At 41.3% G+C, this 20,001-nt stretch overlaps 1 protein-coding gene across 2 annotated transcripts; it reads left to right on the top strand.

Moving 5' to 3' along the window:
* Positions 1–1,226: 1,226 nt before the first annotated feature.
* On the top strand, positions 1,227–17,380 carry Rab33b (RAB33B, member RAS oncogene family). 2 transcript variants are annotated; one of them, XM_071614657.1, is made up of 3 exons: positions 1,227–1,387; positions 1,607–1,874; positions 15,000–17,380. In XM_071614657.1, exons 2-3 carry the CDS (start codon positions 1,626–1,628, stop codon positions 15,438–15,440), a joined length of 690 nt encoding a protein of 229 aa, XP_071470758.1. In that variant the 5' UTR covers positions 1,227–1,387; positions 1,607–1,625; the 3' UTR covers positions 15,441–17,380. The 2 variants fall into 2 exon arrangements, with proteins under 2 accessions (XP_071470758.1, XP_027782598.1); XM_027926797.2 differs by lacking the exon at positions 1,227–1,387 and having other exon boundaries at positions 1,505–1,874.
* Positions 17,381–20,001: the final 2,621 nt, after the last annotated feature.

The raw sequence follows: 20,001 nt of genomic DNA, 5'->3' as shown, positions 1-20,001 counted from the left end.
ATTCCATCCTTTGACAGGAATAGAATAGAGGGATAATATATTCCAAGGTCCTCTAATAGTTGTTTCTGGATGAATTTTTTTTGGGGTGGTGGTGCTGAAGATTGAATGCTCGGGTGCTTTACCACTGAGCCACATCCTCAGTCCTTTATTTTGAGACAGGGTCTGGCTAAATTGCTCAGGCTGGCCTGGAACTTGATACTCCTGCTTCAGCCTCCAAAGTCGCTGGGATACAGGTGTGCACCACCACACCTGGTTAGAGGATTAATCTTCGTGGAAGTAACCTCAGAGACAAACAATTTCGATATTCCAGCCCATATTCTAGTTTCTGTAGCAGGAAAGTAGGTAAGCACAATTGCCTTATTTGTTAAACGAGGTGGGTAAACTTTTTTTCTGGTTAACATAACGTGGTATATTAGTGATTGCATTTTTTTCTTCAGCAACAGAAATTATATTAAGGCTTTTGTAAATTTCTGGCAACTCTAGGTATGTTTAGATCCTACCACTCTGATTACGTTTTCATTTCATCTGATGGGATAAGCAGCTTATCTCCTTTCCTACAATTCTAGAGTTCTGTTGTCCTCCTTTTCATAGTCCTTGACTTTTAACGACATCACCATCTGCTCAAAACAGAAAGTAAAATAGTTTTGTTATTGCAAAACAAGGCAGCACTCTTAACAAAAAGCGGTCTATCTGCCCTTTGGGACCTTTTGTACGACAACGTATAGTAGGTCTCCACCGCAGAATTCTAGGCCATTCCTTAAGGCTGCCGGTCTCACCTATTAACACCCTCCGGTGGCAGCCGACCCGGGCGCGCTGGTATTTAACCACTACATCATCGCCGCCCAGACGCTAACACACAACTGGGGCACAATGGGTTTTATTTTCACCCGACAGGCTGGGGTCACAGGCCCCCGAGTGGCCCTCAGGTGACTTGCTCCACCTTTGGACCTGGGCGCCAGGATCCCCGGATACCTGCACGTGGCCGTCGGACGAAGCCTCGGGCCCTGGGCGCCAGCCCTCGCCGGCTCACTGACAAGAAGGCGCCCGCGAGGCCGAGGGCGGCCCGAGCTGCAAGCCACGGAGCCCGCCGCCCGCAGAGCCCGCCGCCCGCAGAGCCCGCCGACTTCCTCCCAGTCGCTGGGCAGGCGCACGCCCCCGCCAAGGCGGCTCCCGGCCCTCTCGCGAGAGAGCCCGGCGGCACCTCCTTCCTTGCGGCGGTCCCCTTCTCCCCGCCCCAGAGGACTCGCGCGGCTTCCTCCGGAGGGCGGCAACCTCGGACGTGGCGGGTGCGGGGCCGGAGGCGCTGTGTTCTGCCGTCCTCAAGCAAAAGGCCTACCCCGCTCCAGCCCCACGCTCCCTGGGCCTGACGGGCTGCGGCGCGAGCGCGGTAGGGGCGGAGCCGCGCGCTGCGGGCGCCTGCGCGGGCGGGGCGGCGGCGGCGGCGGGCGCCACACCTGTGCGAGGCGGGGCGGGAGGTGCGCAAGCGCGCTGCGCGGCCGGCGGCGGCGGCACCCGGGACGTTGCGCAGTCGGGGTAGAGGGCTGGGCGTGCTCGTGGCGGTGGCGTAATTCTTCGCCCTCTTTGCGTCTCCTCTCCTCCGCCTCAGTTGGGGGCGGGTCGGGAGAATGGCTTCGGAGATGGAGTCGTCGCTCGAGGCAAGCTTCTCCTCCAGCTGCACGGTGTCCGGGGGCTCGGGGTGCCTGCCTCCGGCCCGCTCCCGCATCTTCAAGATCATCGTGATCGGCGACTCCAATGTGGGCAAGACGTGCCTGACCTACCGCTTCTGCGCCGGCCGCTTCCCCGACCGCACCGAGGCCACTATCGGGGTGGATTTCCGAGAGCGAGCGGTGGAGATTGATGGGGAGCGCATCAAGGTGAGCGGATGGGGGACTGTCAGGGAGAAGGACGCCCCGCGTGACAAGTGTCCCAACCCCTCCGTGGGCTGATTTCTGGCCCTCTGCAGAATTTTTTTTTTCTTACGCTGATGTAGAGATTGGAAGAATTTATATACAGCAAAATTCTAAGGCATGTTCCTCCAACTTTGATGTGCATGCGATTTGCCTGGGAATCTTGTTTTTTTTTTTTTTTTAAATGCACATTCTGATTTGATAAGCCCCCCAAATGACGCAGATGCAGCGAGTCCGTGGACCACTCTCTGAGTATCAAGAATGTAGAGAGTATTTACTGACTCATTGGCTGTGTCTCATATGCTGGGTGGGAGTCAGTGAAATACGACCGAAGGAAAAGCAGTGAAATTTATCAAGCAGAGGAAATCCATTATATAAACGTTACTTATTGAGCATTCATTCACGCACTGCCCAAAGTATTGTGGAAGTAAAGCCTGTTGCCTTTGAGGAAGTACTTAGATAATTCCACACAGTTTTGCTACAGGAGTTTCTGTATGACAATGATTTGTTTGGAATAATCCATTTTCCCACAAAAAACATTCTGTGTATGGTAATTCCTAGTTGGGTGCCAAAGTGTATCTTTTTTTTTTTTTTTTTTTTGACATTGCTGGAGATGGAACCCAGGGCCTGGTGCATGCTAGGCAAGCACTCTGCTACCACTGAGCTACATCTCCAGCACTTTTTATAGAGAGAGTGTTACCCTAAGTTGTCCAGGCCAGCCTGAACTTGTGATCCTTCTGCCTCAGCCTGCCAGGTAGTTGGGATTGATTAGAGACCTGTGCCACTGTGCCCTGCTGGAAACCGCATCTCAATGCCAACCCAGATCCTCTCTCAATTCTTTTTTACCTTTAAGTCATTACTGGTGGCTCCTGATACTGGGTCACTGAGTAATATTAGAGATGGTATTAGGTCTGAGGAGGGCTAGGGTCCTGAGGGGTTGGAATGAGGGCACTGGTGCCTGAGGATCAATGACAAGGCTGAGACCTCCTGAGGGTATACACCTTAGACACACTTCCTTTCAAACGCCCATTAAATACCACTTAATATCTCTCCTTAGGACATAGGGAGCACAGGAACTGCCCTGTCTTCCTTACTCTATAGATTTTACTTTCTGCTTTAAATTGGTGGTCAGCTTTACCTCAGGCCACTTGGAGATGGGTGGGAACAGGCTTTCTTGGGTCATCTTGCCCTTATATCCTTGAGGCAAGCACAATTGGTTTTTCAGTTCCCTAATTACTGCCCTATCCCACCCGCAAAGGGCTTTTACTGTTAATAATAGTAAAGGAGAAATAGGCTGAGGTAAAAGAAATCAACCTTTCTGTAGCCCCCTTTGCTTTTGTTTGTTTGTTTGTTTTGTTTAAACCAGGGATTAAACCCAGGGGTGCTCAACCACTGAGCCACATCCCTAGCCCTTTAATTTTTTTCTTTTTTTTTTAAATTTTGAGACAGGGTCTCACTAAGTTGCTTAGAGCCTCGCTAAGTTGCTGAGGCTGGCTTTGAACTTGCGATACTTCTGTCTCAGTCTTGGAGCAGCTGGGATTACAGGCGTGTGCCATTACCCCTGGCTGTCTGTTGCTTTTTAATTGTACAATAATTTTTTATTATCCAGTAGTGCTTGCCTAGCATGCATGAAGCCCTGGGTTTAATTCCCAGCACTGCAAAAAAAAAAAGAAAAACAAAGTGCATTGTAGAGGAAAACAGAATAAGGAGAGACTAATCGTTTACCAAAATTAGAGTAAGCCTGTGGGGAAGAAAATGTGGCTTCTGAAGTTTGAGAGTTTATAGTGGGAGTAACAGGAGTTCTTGGAGAAAGTTCTCAGGCTTTGGAGCCAAATCAACCTGGGTTCAAATATGAACCTATGAAAGGTTAAGAACTAGGCATGGTGGCATACACTTGTAATCCTAGTGATTTGGGAGGCTGAGACAGGAGGATCACAAATTTGAGGCCAGTCTTAGCAAATTAATGAGGGCCTCAGCAACTTATGAAACCTTGTCTCATAATAAAAAATAAAAAGGGATGGGAATGTAGCTTGTGGTAAAAATGCCCCTGATTTAAATCCCCAGCACCAAAAAAAAAAAAAAAAAAAAAAAAAAGAAAAAGAAAAGAAAGTATGGTTTGAGTATGTCCCCCAGGCCCCCAGATTCATGTGTTGGAAACTTAATCTCCAAATTCATATGTTAGCATATGTGAGTATGGGTTCTTTGGGAAGTGATTGGGTGATGAAGGCTCTGTCCTCATGATGGGTCAATATGTTCATGGTTTGATGGGTGTAGAGGTTAGTCCGTTCATGGATTCATGGGTTGTCATGGAGTGGCTTTGTTGTAAAAGCAGGCTTGTTCTGCCTCAACCATGCAGTGCCCTCCACCTTGTTGTAATGCAGTGAAAGACCCCCATCAGATCTGGGCTCCGTGTGTGTACATCCCAGCCTCCAGAAGTACTAGCTGTATAAACCTCTATACTTTAGAAATGACTCAGTCTCAAGATTCTTTAGAAAAGCAACACATAGTGGACTAAGATAGACTATGTGTTCTTTGTAGGATGATCAACTGCCTGAGACTGTACAGGTTTTAAAATTAGGAACCCCTAAGGAACCTCCTCCGTGTCAGGCACACTGGGATAGTTAGTCACCCTGGTCCTTGAGCAGGTTCCTTAACTTCTCAGAATCTGAAAAATTAAGATCTAATACTTTATCAGACTGGTAGGAGGATTAAATGAGAGCATATATGAAGTACCAGGTTCATAGTTGATGTCTGTAGAGAGACTGCCTTTCCTGATGTCTTGAACATTACTTTTTGTGCTTGTTACCATTAGGGTTGGAATTAGGGTTAGTGCCCAAAGAAGAAAACTAGAGGTAGAGGAGGGCACGAGTAGACAGCTGAAGGGGAGAGAAATTCTCCCAAAAGTTGGACTGGCAAATTGCTCACAGATGAATCAGGTGCAAATTTTAAGAGTTATTAATACCAAAAAACTACACAGTATGTCCAGTGTATAAAGTTATTGAATACTTAACTACAGGGCCGAGGGCTGGCAGGTATCTGTAGGCCAGACCCACGGGCAGGATGGAGCTGAGAACTTTGTTTTGTGTGTTGGTTCTTTTTGTTTTGTTTGTTTTGTGTGTTGGTATGTTGCCTTCATCTGTAAGAATTAAGGTATTTTGTTTTATTTTTACTGGGGATTGAATTTAGGGGTATTTTACCACTGAGCTACATCCTCAATTCTTTTTATTTTTTATTTTGAACAGGGTATCACTAAATTGCTTAGGACCTCCCTAATTTTCTGAGGCTGTCCTCAGACTTGGGATCTGCCTGCCTCAGTCTCCTGAGTAGCTGGGATTGCAGGCATGTGCCACTGTGCCCAGCAAGACTTGAGATTTTATGGGTGAAAAGATTACAGAAATATTCTGAGGCTTCTGTAGTAGAAAAAGATGGCAGCTATGTTGGAAAGAACAAAACTTTTTTAGTGCCTATTTTGTTTTATATATATATATATATATATATATATATATATTTTTTTTTTTAAATATACACTTAATGTGCCATATTCTCCATTTTTTTTAAAACAATACCTTTATTTTATTTATTTATTTTTATGTGGTGCTGAGGATTGAACCCAGGGCCTCACATGTGATAGAGGAGCACTCTACCACTGAGCCATAATCCCAGCCCCTAATATATATATATTTTTTAGTTATAGGTGGAGACAATACCTTTATTTTATTTATTTCTATGTGGTGCTGAGGATTGAACCCAGGGCCTCACACATGCTAGGTGAGCGCTCTACTGCTGAGCCACAACCCCAGCTCACTAGTGCCTTTTTTTTTTTTTTAACTGAAAATTGATAGAGAAAATCTTTATCCCATTTGCTGCTGCTTCCCTGATTTCGCTAACCTGTGAATCATAAGCACTGATGAAATATTCATGTCATGTTCATGTCTCCCTGGAATATTGTACACCGGATCTGACTGGCATTTCTTAAAATTTTTTGGTCTTAAGCTAGAGAATTCTATACTACTTTACTAATACAATGACATTCCAGATATTTTTTGTTTGGTTAAAGTGAGATATTGTGTTAAAATGTCTTCATAATTGTGGACTGGAAAAATTTTCAGAGCCCATGACTTAAAGCAGTGCCCTTTCAGTTTAAATGCTTCATGAAATGAAAGTTTGTATTCACTAAGCTAATTCTAGGCACTATGTATATATAATTGAAAGTAGAAAGTCTTGTTTGCAGAATTTTGGGAGTTGAATAGAATTTATAGAAGTAATCCCTTAAATAAAGATGCATTTGACTTTTAAATCGAATCTCCCAACTGTAAGCCATATGCTCTTTCCCTACTTTTGTCCCCATCCGGACTAGCAATATTTCTTTCTCCCATCTATGGCAGACACATTATAAAAAGCCTCGTGCTTTTAGATTTAATTAATCCTCCTATTTGGGGTCAGTAGCTCCTGCTTGAACATTTCAATAGCTTCCTTATTTGTAAAAGTAGGAAGGAAATTTTGCCATGTTAAATACAAGATGTTAATATTAACTTAAGGGGAAAAACCAGGCTCCTCTGCCCCTGTTAGTGAATCAAATATTTGATGAGTAATAGTTAGCCAAAAAAAAAAAAAGACATTTTATAATTAAATATAAAGAATTACAAAATATTGCCAGGGTTCCTGAATTGTGCTTAGGGGCAAAAATGGTCTGCTGCTGGTTTTTATGTGGCCTGTAATCTAAGAAAGATTTTCAAATTTTATTACTTTTTTTTTTAGTTCTGGGGGTCGAACACAAGGCCTCAAGCATGCTACACAGTAAAGAAGAATGACATGTGGTCAATATGGGAAGGGGGATATTCTCAATCTACCATTGAGCCACACCCCTAGTCTGATGTTTAGATATCTGGTTGGGAAATACAATAAGATTTCCTGACAAATGAAACTTATGAAATTCAGAGTTCACCCAGTTCATGCTCTTCTTCCTGAGGCCTAGCCCCTCTCCTTTGCTTTCTAAATCCAATTGATTATCTAGCTGCATAATTTCTCCTGTATTCAAAATCCTAGCTCAAGTGTTTTTTCCAGATCTCTGAACTGTCACAGCAAGCCAGATGAGCTCCCACACCTACTCTTCAGCTTCTATTTTGTTCATTGTTGCCTAAAATGCCAGACTAGTGGGATTCAGGGAGATAAATTTTCCCCGCCTCATGTTATAAAATTCCAATTATTAAAATAGCACAAGCCTTCCTTCATTGGTCTATTTGCTATTGTTGTTGTTTTGTTTTTTGAAACAGGATCTTGGTAAATTGCCCAGGCTGGCCTTGAACTTGAGATCCTCCTGCTCAGTCTCCCCTGCAGCCTGGAATACAGGTGGACGCCACAGTGGCGCCTGGCTTCCACGCTGCTTTTCTAAGATTATTTCCCACTTATTTCCTTCACATATCCTATGGTCGAGCAAACGATATATTGGACCCTGTTTCTTCTTTCCCCCACTCTCTGCTTGGAATATCCCCCTTCCCATATTGACCACATGTCATTCTTCTTTACTCAAGTCTGTGATCTCCATCAAGGACCCCCTCCACTCTTCTCAAGTGCACTCCCTGTAGACCCTGTAAGTGACCTCCATCTCACTGTTATATGTGTGTCACTCCCTTGCTACGTTAGATTTGAGGTGGGATCCATGTCTAGTTATCCCATGGACTCCGTGTCTAGCCTCGTACCTAAACCACGTAGTAGGTAGGTACCCTGGATAAGTGTTGAGTGTATAGAGACAGGAGACCCATTGGCAGTCTGCTCTGGAAATGCAGAGTTGAACTGATAAGAGAAGCTCATGAAAAGACAGAGCTAAATTTAAAAAAAAGTAGTTTGAAGATGAAGCTCAAGGTTTAACTAGCTGGCTTTTGTTGATGACAGCAATGAGGTTGAGTCTGGATGACTGGAAGTGGCACAATTAGAGACTAAGGGCGTTTTCTGGAACTTTGAATTTTATAAGCCCCTGTTTTATTTTTATTTTTAGTTGTAGTTGGACACAGTACCTTTATTTTATTTATTTATTGTTTTATGTGGTGCTGAGGATCGAACCCAGGGCCCCAAATGGGCTAGGTGAATGCTCTACCACTGAGCCACTACCCCAGCCCAAGCCTCTGTCTTAGCCAGGAGTTTGGTGGCATATTCAAGTGAAAATGTCTGATTGGTTGCTAGGACCATGGGGTTGGAGCATAGGGAGATCATTATGGATATGAAGGTGAAGTGTGGAGCAAAGATAAGAACAAAATGCCCGATGTAGCTGTAGAGAATAGAAGTTTGAAGTCAACTTGTACCTTAAAAGAATTAAGTTAAGACTTGGAGGGCTGAGGCAGGAGGATCACAAGTTCAACTTAGCAAGGCCCTAAGCAACTCAGCAAGATCCTATCTCTAATAAAATATAAAAAAGTGCTGGGGATAATGCAATGCCCCTGGGATAATCCCTGGGTACCAAAAAAAAAAAAAAAAAAAAAGAAAAAAAAGAAAGAAATCAGTACTTTATCTCTTAAAATGTGTTGGTGGTTAGAAGACCTAATTGGTCCCTTGGATTCAGTGAACTGGAGTATTAGCAGCTGGGGCACCCTATGAAGAATCTTAATTTGTGACCCCTTGGTTCACAATGACAGACTGGAAATTGCTGAGGTCTGGTGCTAAAGGCCTGCGTGGTAGCAGAAGTTAATTTCTCTGTTTGCCTAAACTAGGGCGGTGATGGTGAGGGGTGCGGTGCTGCCTAGTCAGGTCTAGGTCACATGCCTAACCTAAGAGCCAGGGGCTCACATGAATTGAAAGCAGGGAAGGGATGGTTCCCTAGAGAGAATGAGGTGCTTTTAACAGAAGCAGGAATGGACATTAGACTTCCGGAAACATTGAGCACACTGTAGAATCAGGCAGCCCAGGTTTGAATCTTGGCCTTAAGACTTGGTAGTTCTGTGACCTTGGGTGGATTTTTTTTTTTTTTTAGTTCTTAATGGACACAATGTCTTTATTTATTTATTTTTATGTGGTGCTGAGGATTGAACCCAGTGCCTCATGAATGAGAGGCAAGTGCTCTACCACTGAGCTATAACCCCTTGGGTGAATTCTTAATTTGGTAGACCTTGGCTTCCTCTTCTTTGCTTCGAGGTTGGGTAGTTACTCCATGGCACTGAACATAGGAAAGCGATACATGTAAAGGATCTAGCCTAGTCCCTGGAAGGTACCCTGATGTGTGAAGCCCCAGAGAAATAATTAGTAGATTACCAACGCTCCTTCCATTGTTGGGAGAGACAGTAACTGGTGATACAGGGAGGAGAAGGATAGTAAAGCTTCTCTTCCCAACTGGGTGTGGCACACACCTGTTATCCCAGCCAGGCAGGAAGATCGAAAGTTCAAGGCCAGCCTGGACAATGTATTTTTTTTTGTTATTAGTTGTTCAAAACATTACAAAGCTCTTGACATATCATATTTCATACATTTGATTCAAGCAGATTATGAACTCCCATTTTTACCCCGTATACATATTGCAGATTCACATCGTTTCCACATCCACTTTTTTACATACTGCCATACTAGTGTCTGTTGTATTCTGCTGCCCTTCCTATCCTCTACTATACCCCTCCCCTCCCCTCCCCTCCCATCTTCTCTCTCTACCCCATCTACTGTAATTCATTTCTCTCTCTTGTTTTTTTTCCCCTTTCCCCTCACTTCCTCTTATATGTAATTTTGTATATCAATGAGGGTCTCCTTCCTTTACCATGCAATTTCCCTTCTCTCTCTCTTTCCCTACCCCGTCTCAACCCTGTTTAATGGTGATCTTCTCATGCTCTTCCTCCCTATTCTGTTCTTAGTTGCTCTCCTTATATTGAGACCCTGTTTCAAAATACAAAAAAGTTTTAGTAAGGGCTGGTTGTGTAGCTCAATGGTAGAGCACTTGCCTAGCAAGTGGGTTGCCTCCCCAGTCCTGAGGGGGGTGAAAAAGATTTCTTTGCTCAAACGTGGGGGGAATGGACCCATAATGTTAGCCCTGGTTTTAAGATTAAACAGCCTCTGGAAGCCAAGTGACGCATCAGCTGAAGTTTTTAGTCATACTTGTCTTTCTTCAAAGTCTTGGTAGGTTGGAATGCATAGGGTTTCCAGCGGGGCCCATGGTAGAGGTGCAGAACTACCGCATCGGTATCCCAAATAAAAGGGTTTCTGTGGGTGAAAATTCTTAAGTTTGAGTTTGTTTTTTTAAAAGAAATGTGTGCTCAGAAAGGTGGAATTAAAAGGGGGAATTGCCTTAAATACAGCCATTGTTAGTGTTTGGGTATATATTTTCTTTTTATCTGCTTTTTGTTTGTTTTTAACCTGAGTATACTTTTGTGTGCGTCGTGTTGGGGTGGAACCCAGGTCCTCGTGCATGCCAGCCAAGCGCTGTATCACTGAGCTCCATCCCAGCCCTGGTGAGTATACTTAAAACCTTGCGAATTGTCCTTCATTATTTGAGTGAATTTTGAATACCCAAACAACGCGAAATGTTATTTAAAGAGAAAAATCAGCTCCAGTTTATTTGGATAGCTTTTATGTGGTCATTCGATTTGTTATCAAAATCACAATGTCCTTCTAAATGCTAAAGAAAGAGCTTGAAGTTTCTTTTTTCATTAAAACTTGAGATATAATTAACATACCACAAAATTCACCTTTTTAGTGGGGGCACACACCTATAATCCCAGCTACTTTGGAAGCTGAGGCAGGAGGATCACAAGTTCAAGTCTAGTCTGGGCAACTGAGTGGAGGCCCTATCTCAAAATAAAAAGGGTTGTTGATGTAGCTCACGGGTAGAACAACTCTGGGTTCAATCCTTTGAACCAAAAAAAAAATACCTAGTACTTTAAAAATATGCAGTTTTTAGTGTATGGTGTTTTTAGTGTATTTACAAGGCTACAACCATCTCAGTGTCTAATTTCAGAACATTTCACTAGAGAAAGAAGTCTTATTCCATTAATAGTCCTTCCCTATCCCTTTTCCCTCACACTCTGGCAACCATAAATCTACTTGACCCCAGAAGTTTGCCTAGACTGGACATTTCATGTAGACAGAACCTTAGAATCTGTGGCCTTCTATGTCTAGCCTCTTCCCCTTGAAAGTCTTCTAGATTCATCCTTGCTGCACGTGTACCAGTACTTTATTTCTGTTAATGACCAGGTAAGGTTCCACAGTGTGGTCACACCGCATTTTGTTCCTTCATCAGTTGGTGGGTATTTGGATTATTTCTGCCTCTTGATGAATATGAATAATGCTGCTGGGAACATTTCTGTTCACATTTTTATGTGAACCATTTCTCTTGGGTGTAAACTTGGAAGTAGGATTGTTGGATCATATGTTAAGTCTCTGTTTAGCCTTTTTCCTCCTGATTTATTGGGGTGAAATTCAAATAACATACAAGAAACTATTTTCAGGCGAACAATTCAGTGACATTTAGAATATACACGATGTGCAGGCACCACCTCAGTAGATGGTCTCTCTCCTTCCCCAGCCCAGACAACCACCCATCTGTGCTCTGTCTTCCTGAATCTATATATTATATATAGTTCACATAAACTGAATCCTACAGAACATGTCTTGTGTTTTCACTTAGCCTTCTTGGGAGTTCGTCCTAATTATGGCATGTGTCAGTACTACTCCTTTTTGTGGCTGGATAACAAGCTGTTTTACTCTAGTGAGGATCTGCCAAACTGCTTTCCAAAATGGCTGTGCTATTATATGTCCTCCTCATCAAAGTGTGAAAGTTCTGCTTTTTCTACATTATTGTCAACATTGGTGATTGTCTTTTTGATTATGTCCCTCCTAGTACATGTAGAGTGGTATTTAATTGTGATTTTAATTTCTGAAGTTTTAGACTGTTTTGGGTGCTGGGAATTGAACCCAGGGCCTCATGCATGCCAGACAAGTGCCCAGTCACTGGGCTGCACCTGCGGTCCCCAGTGTGGTTTTGGTTTGCATTTCCCTGATAACTAATGATGTCGAGTGCTTGTTGGCCATTTGTGTATTTTTGGAGAAACATCTTGATTCTTAAATTTTTATTTATGTATCTTTTATCACTGAGGTATGAGCTACTAGACCCTTTTCAGATAGATTTGCAGATATTTCAGATAGATTTGCAGATATTTTCTCATATTCTGTGAATTGTCTTCACTTGCTTGATAGTGACTCGAAGCACAAACATTTTTAATTTTGATGAAGTCTGATTTAGCCTTTACTTTGGCGGTTTATACTTTATGTATCATATCTAGAAACCAATATCTAGTCCAAGGTTACAAAGATTTACCCCCATGTTTTCTTCTTATACATCTTAAAGATTTAGCTTTTCAATTTAGGTCTTTGATCCATTTTGAGAAAGTTTTTGCATATGCTTAGAGGTAGAGATCCAACCTCATTTTTGATTGTTGTCCCTTGTGTTCAAATAACTATTCTCCCCTAACTGCCACTGAATTGTTTTGAGACTCTTGTTGAAAATCAGTTGGCCAAAGAAAAGTCTGACTTATAGTTTGAAACATGTTTAATTGTACATAGAGTGTTTTTTTTTTTTTTAATTTTTCAATGATCAGTTAGTTCAATTTAGGTCATTTACTAGAGTTTGGTTTTTTTTTTTTTTTTTTTTTTTTGTGAGAGAGAGAGAGAGAGAGAGAGAATTTTTTGATATTTATTTATTTATTTTTAGTTTTCAGCGGACACAACATCTTCGTTTGTATGTGGTGCTGAGGATCAAACCCAGGCCGCACGCATGCCAGGCGAGCGCGCTACCGCTTGAGCCACATCCCCAGCCCTACATAGAGTGTTTTTATTCTTAGCATGCTAGTTGGGGTGAAAAAAAAAAAAAGGTGAATTTTTTCAGAAAAGGAAAGTTGTAGCTGGGTGTGGGGTATGCTCCTGTAATCCCAGCTCCTCTGGAGCCTGAGGGAGGAGGAATGCAAGTTTGAGTCCAGCTTCAGCAACTTAGTGAGACTGTTGCAGAATTAAATACAAAGGCTGAGATTGTAGCTTGCAGGTAGAGCATTTGCCTAGCAAGTGCAAGGCCGTGAAAGGAGGGAGAGAAGGAGGGAGGGAAGGAAGGAAAGTAGATGAATTATATATTTTTTTAGTTGTTGATAGACCTTTATTTTATTTATTTATATGTGGTGCTGAGAATTGAACCCAGTGCCTCACACATGCCAGGCAAGTGCTCTACCACTGAGCCCCAGCCCCAGCCCCATAAGTTGTATTTTTAAAGAATTATACATTTGTTTTATTGGCTCTCTGCAAAGTCATGTAGTTAGTATTTAGTATTCATTTGTAAGGTCTGGAACTAGCTTTCCTTTTATCATTGAGGGCACTAAGGCCTAAAAGTGTAGCCATAACCTACAGGTTGGTCTAGGTGTTGAGTAAATATTTGTTGATGTTAGTTGTTAGTGTGCTTTGTAAACAGCTAATGATTTATGTGACACTGAGTCTTTATGACCCATCTGTTAATTATGTTGTTCATATCACAAAATGTGTATTTTATGATGATTCACCTTGAGACACGGTCTTGTGCAGTACTGAAGAAAACTTTGTGCTTTCTGATTTATGTGAGTGTGAGGAGCATAGGTTTCAAGTGGTATATAGGAAGTACTACTTGGATGGTATTCAGCCACATGGAAGAGAAATTCAGCTGTGCAGTTTATCCATATGAGGTCTGGTGGCAGTCCATCTGATGGCACCCGCCAGCTGGGTGTTAGCTTTATGCTTCTGCTGTGCCTTTCTTGTGGGTCTGGCTTCATGGCATAGGATGGCTGCTGTATCTCCAGGCATTGTATCCCATTCCAGGCAGAAAGGGAAAGGGTAAGAGAGGAGTAGGAGACGGTGCTAAATGCTCTTTCTTCTTCTTTTTTTTTTTTGGCAGGGGGTAAAATGGGGTTTGAACCCAGGGGCACTTAACCACTCAGCCACATCCCCAGCCCTTTTTATTTTTTTATTTTTAGACAGGGTCTCACTAATTTGCTGAGGCTGGCCTCAAGCTTGAGATTCCCTGCCTCAACCTCCCAAGTTGCTGCGATTACAGGTGTGCACCACCATGCATGGCCCAAATGCCCCCCCCTTTTTTTTAAATCATAAAAGCAGTAGTTTTCCTGGAAACCCATAATGAGAGGACTATCTACATATTGGCTAGAATTATATCACCCCCACTCCCAGTGCTAGGAGAACACAGGAAATCAAGATTGTATAGTATCTTTTATTTTTGCCTGGAACAAAAGTAAAAGGACTTACCATTCATACCAGCGGGCAAGTTCTGAGGAGTTCATACCTTCTAATCTACATTTTGGCCATGTACGGTGTCCCCTCACGTGGTTTCCTTCTATTTCCACATCACTGTGTGAGAAATTACTAGTTCAGGCTTTCAGCGCTTACTCTGTCTAGATGTCATGCAAATCTTTCAGTATAAAGTTATCTAAGTGAATCTGCATGACCGGTGCCCTCGTCATTTAACCTTGTTTATTCATTGTTTCACGTGAACCATGATATGGCTTACCTTTGGCCATGGACATCATTGCCCTGGATCCCTTCCGTGTTCCCACTAGGAGATACTGAGATAGTTTTGTTGAAAGAAATGTTTAGAATTAGATAAGTTGAGTTTTTAGCACTTTAAAATTTTTAAGTGACCCATACCTTACAGAATGTGTATGTGTGTTGGTTTGAGGGCTGGACCTCTTATCACCATGTTTCTTAAGTCTAAATATTTTAAGTTAGACTAGGAAAGGTACAGAGGAGCATACAATAACCAAATTTATAGGAGTTAAGTGTTTGTTAAAACCCAATATATTTTTCTCTTAACATTTTAAAATAAATTTTTGAGGTATGATTTTTATCAGAGCAAATTTGATGTAATGAAATTTAGAAAATGCCAAATGGAAATACTTGTCCTGCCACTTGTACTGGGATTTAATTGTGGGGTACTCTGCTAGTGTCGTGCAGTCTGGATCCCAGAGGCCACACTGGACGGCTCCAGAAGAGAGCAGTCAGGCATCGTGAGTCGGGTGTTCCCAGAGACCACGCATTAATGAGGACATTTCTTGACAGACTTTCTGTTTTTCTTTTTCTGTTTTTCATTTTAAGATCCAGTTGTGGGACACGGCAGGACAAGAGCGGTTCAGGAAGAGCATGGTACAGCACTACTACAGAAATGTGCACGCTGTCGTCTTCGTGTATGACATGACCAACATGGCTAGTTTTCACAGCCTGCCATCTTGGATCGAGGAATGCAAACAGCATTTGCTGGCAAATGATATACCACGGATTCTCGTTGGAAATAAATGTGACTTGAGAAGTGCCATTCAGGTACCCACAGACTTGGCACAGAAATTTGCTGACACACACAGTATGCCTTTGTTTGAAACCTCTGCTAAAAACCCCAATGATAATGACCATGTGGAAGCTATATTTATGACCTTGGCTCATAAGCTTAAGAGCCACAAACCATTAATGCTTAGTCAACCCCCTGATAACGGAATTATCCTGAAACCTGAAGCAAAGCCTGCAGTGACATGCTGGTGCTAAATAACAGCTTTATTGCACTATCTCATTTTGACTAAAAATGCTTTTGAAGAATGACAGTGATAAGTCTTAAGATTTAATCTCAAATATAATGGATCATCCTGACACCTCACTGTTATCAGTGTCATGCTTACTTTTGTATTGTGTATCCACTTAATCAAGTTTGTCACTGTGACAACACAAGGGAAAAGTTGGTTTTGAAGTGAGATTGAAAATGAAGCAAGGCTAGGAGGAATACCAGCTCTTCCCATGGAGAGCCCCATGAAAAGGCCTCCAGGGAGCAATGCTGGAAGTGCCAGTCAGGAACCCTTCCATCCCACGCTCCTGGGACTGAAAAAGAAAATCTGTTCAGGATACACCTCCTGATGTAAGTCTGGTGTGAGGGCAAATGCTGTGACTTCACAAGGTGCTTTATACTTTATTTTATCATCTTTAAGCAGCAAAAAATGAATTGAAAGCATCTGAGGAGTTGTAACTTTGGGGTGGGGTTTTGGTGACAGGGGTTGCTAGTATTTCTTGTTTCCCGTCACCCTGAGCAACTTCATGACTAAGTGCTGGGTGAACTCAGCTTGCGTTTGGATTGTAGCTCCGAGGGCATTGCTCTAATTGATTTGAGTCTGTGTGTATTTCTGTAATAGTATTGTGTTATCAATTTTTAAAATGTTTGAAACTTATGGTCACAATAAACAGTTCCTCCTCAGTGTGAAAAAATAAGTTAGATATCGTCTGTTCCCTCGGTGATGGAAAGAATATTTCAAAATTTTTTGCCCTAAGTATTTTAATTTTGAATTTAAGACTTTGCACATAGAAAATAGCACGCTTGACTATGAAGCTGTTTACGTGAATGGAATAAAAGCCATGGACTGAACTGCAGTGTGCACATAAACTGATTCTGACACTTTGCTGCCCTTGATAATTTTAGATGAAAGTAAGCCAAAAAGATGATTGTACTTAAAATATTTTCACAATGTGGAAAACCAATTAAACATGTCCTCTAATCTAGTTTAGGATTTTCTGTTTAATCATTAGGGTGATCCTAACTGGATAATTTAGTTACAAAAAAAACAAAATCATTCTATAAATAAACTAAATGAAAGTAGTGATTATAATAAATATTCAGCTTTAAGTATTAGGGCTCAAATTGGCTTTATTTGTATTTAAGATTAATCCATTTTTCTTAATCATGCTGGAATTAAAAAATAAAAATCCTTTTACCTTTATCTAAATTAACATTGATTTGTAACTATTTTTATAGTAAAACAACAGCTGGAGTAGTTGTGATGGCTGTAGTAGTTTTTTAAAGAAGGGAATCTGTTGCTTTTCAGAACATTTCCTAAAGTGGGGGAAGAAAATTTATAGACTTTCCAAGCACATTTGTGTTTTTTCAGTACTGTTATTATGATTTTAAAAAGAAGTAATTCAACTTTCTTTTTTGTAAGAAGTTAGTACTAAGTGTCCTTTATACTTCTGTGAAAGGACTTATTTTTTCACTTTAATAATTTATTAATTTTAAAATATTTGTATCATTTGCAACAACTTATATTTTAATTTTTGGTATGTTATCAGTTGAATGGGGATAAAGCTTTTAGATATTCCAAAATATTTATAAAACATCTTATTGACTGTTGAAATCACTTCCAAAATGGTGACTATCTAATAACTAATTATAAATTTTTTTAAGCACAAATCACACATTTTGTAAGTCTGTGAATTTATTTTAACTCTCACTTCTAATTGATATATCAGGTATGTCTTAGAAAAATCTTTGAGAACACCAAAGGAAACTACCCCAGAATCTTATGTAGTTTGTTGTTAACAATGCTTTAAAAGTATATTGCTAATAACATATTTCCTCAAGAAATCTAAAGTTGAATAATTTTATTGTAGAAAAGTATGTTACATTTATCCATGAAGTTCAATAAATCATCTTTGTTATGAAGAAATGGTGTTTTGTTTTCTTTGTTTACTGGGTTGAATATAAAATTTTTTAAGAGTCCCTCTCCCCCACCTCACTTTCCAGATAATATATGTACACAGGTTGAAAATGCCTAATCTGCAAAACCCAAATCCAAAACTTTTTCCATTCAAAAATGTATGGATTTTGGAGCATTTTGGTGTTTCAGATTAGGGATGTTCAACCAGCAGTAAAGTCTATGCAGATATTCTAAAGTCCAGAAAAACTCCCAAATCCAAAATACTTCTGGTTCCAAGCATTGTGGGTAGGGGTAGTCAAAAGTCTTAATTGTAAGCAGAAAATGCTATAAAAGTGGTTGACATCTATTTGGACATAAAAGAATTCAGCAGAATGAATAGATGCAATTATAAAAAAACGTGCAAGGACAGAAGCTGTTCGAGGTATAAGACTGCAATTCAGGCCCTTGAGGAGAGTGAGCCTGGGGCTTTGGGGCCTCTGAAGTTGAGACTGCTGCCCCTGGTCACTTTAATCCACAAGTTACTCTTGTGTCCCAACAATTACACTAGTGAATGACTGCTTTCTCAATCATCTGTGGAGTCAGTGAGTTGGTCATGTCTTTTTGAGGCCCCTGGGGGACAAAGGTTGACTCACTTGGAATAAGCTGATCGTGGAAAACGTTTAATCAAGCATCTGCCATGTGTGCCCCAGTGGTGGTAAAAGTAGAGTTACATAGACCTGTAAGACTGTTCTGTAAGAACTTGCAAAATAGGATATAAGCAAGTAGGAATTCTACCATACAGTGTGGTAAATGTAATCAAAGAAGCATATACAAAGGACAGTGAGCACAGAATGGACTTAGATGAAGGAAACAGCAGATAATCCAAAACCTTGCAGCCAAGGGGACATAGTAGCTGCACCTTGAGGTAGATGTGAGGCAGTCTTGTAACAGGAGAAATCTGCATCCCAGGTGGGTGCACCAGAAGACTCTTGGAACTGAACTTGGAGAGAATGGCTAATGGTTGAGTAGTTGGGGTGGTGGTGTGGTCGGAACACTGGGAAATGAAGCTGGCTGATAGGATGTGGTTAAACTGCTAAGGTGTCATGTGCAGTGGTTGAGGGCTGATTTGAGTGCAGGTTTTGGAAACAGTTTAAATCAGCCCACAAGGGAGAATACATTGTAATGGTCTGATAAAGTTTTTCCCTGAATTCAGGAGAGCTGGGATTGAGCACTCAGGTTCCTAACTCTGAGCCCAGCTTCTCTGTACATCTTCATTCTTCCTTACAGCTGGATTTCTGCATGTTTCCGGTTATTTGGCAGAAGATGTGGCCACTGATTGCGTATGAACTTCTGCTTGCTGCAGCTGTCCCAAGAGCGATGAACTGATTGCCAGGCCACGTTGAAATATCTAGGATGAACTCAATGGGCCTGGCTAGAGCCAGGTGCCCTCCCAAGACCAACAACCGAAAAGGAGAAGTCATTTCCACATTGTGGAGGAGAAGTAATTGCGGGGGAAGGAAGTGAAAAATGAAGATAGCCGTTACAGCCACACAAAAGCATTTGAACTTTAATACTTATTACATAAGTATAAAATGAAAGCATTTAGCAAGGGAGTGAGATCATCTTTATACTGGGAATTCCAGCAGCAGGGGGAAGGACACAGGGGATAAAGGCATGGTGACAGTCAGCTTACCATAATAGCCTGGAAGAAAGAGCTTTAACTGGGACACACTCAAAAGAACCCAGAGTTGAGATATTTCAGCTAAAATCCCAGGTGGAGGGCTGCTCATTGTAGAGCACTTGTTCAGGTTTGAGGTCCTCGGTTCAATCCCGAGCATACATAATAAAAATTTAAAAAATAAAAAGAACTCCTCAGGAGTTGAGGATGGATAAAATCTAAAAGGCCAAGGTCAAGTATTTACTTCCATGAACCAGTTAGTGTTCTTTCCTAGAGCTAGCCATTGCATGCATGTCTGAGGTCAGATGTTTTAATAATGTCTGATTTTGGTTTTACTTTTTGGGACAAACTATTGTTTTAATTTGTCTTTATCCAGAGTTTGGTTCTTATTATTTGTAATCATAATATTTTAAAAAATTTTTTGAATTTATTTAAAATGATCTGACTTTTGGATTCTAAAGCCTTTTAGGTATTTTTATTATTTTTAAAAGTAATTTAGTTATAGAAGATATTTTATATTTTTCTTGGAATTCCATAATGTTCTTTGAATTACATTCAATTTTTGTTTTGGATCATTCATTCCATGGAATTAACAAGAGTATAGGAAGGCATCTTATTATTTTTTAGCTCCTCATTATTAATCCTTCATTGCCAGAAATTAAAGAGCTTCAGTTTCAATAAAATATGGCCAGTAATAGGACTTATTTTTTAAAACTCATCTGTGTGTGTGTGGTGCTGGGGGTTGAACCCAGGGCCTGGCATGAGCCAGAGAGGCAATCTACCATTGAGCTCTACTCCAGATCTTGATTATCATGGTTTTAGCATGAAAATAATTTTAATGCAGTGAAACTTAGCAGTCTTTTTATGGCTTTAGATTTTGTTGTTATTGTCTTTTTTTTTGCAGTCTGGGGATTGAACCCAGGGGCATTCTACCACTGAGCCATATCCCACCCCTTTTTATTTATTTTAAGAC

This window comes from Marmota flaviventris, chromosome 7, assembly GCF_047511675.1.
Source record: "Marmota flaviventris isolate mMarFla1 chromosome 7, mMarFla1.hap1, whole genome shotgun sequence".
Taxonomy (NCBI): domain Eukaryota; kingdom Metazoa; phylum Chordata; class Mammalia; order Rodentia; family Sciuridae; genus Marmota; species Marmota flaviventris.
The sequence above is the reverse complement of the archived record's forward strand: the minus strand, read 5'-3'. Positions and strand labels throughout refer to the sequence as shown.

Bases quoted from the DNA above. Each gene is read 5' to 3' on its own strand.
- Rab33b (XM_071614657.1), top strand. From the start codon at position 1,626: ATGGCTTCGGAGATGGAGTCGTCGCTCGAGGCAAGCTTCTCCTCCAGC. The intron at 1,875-14,999 runs GTGAGCGGATGG...TTTCATTTTAAG, and splicing joins TTGATGGGGAGCGCATCAAG to ATCCAGTTGTGGGACACGGC.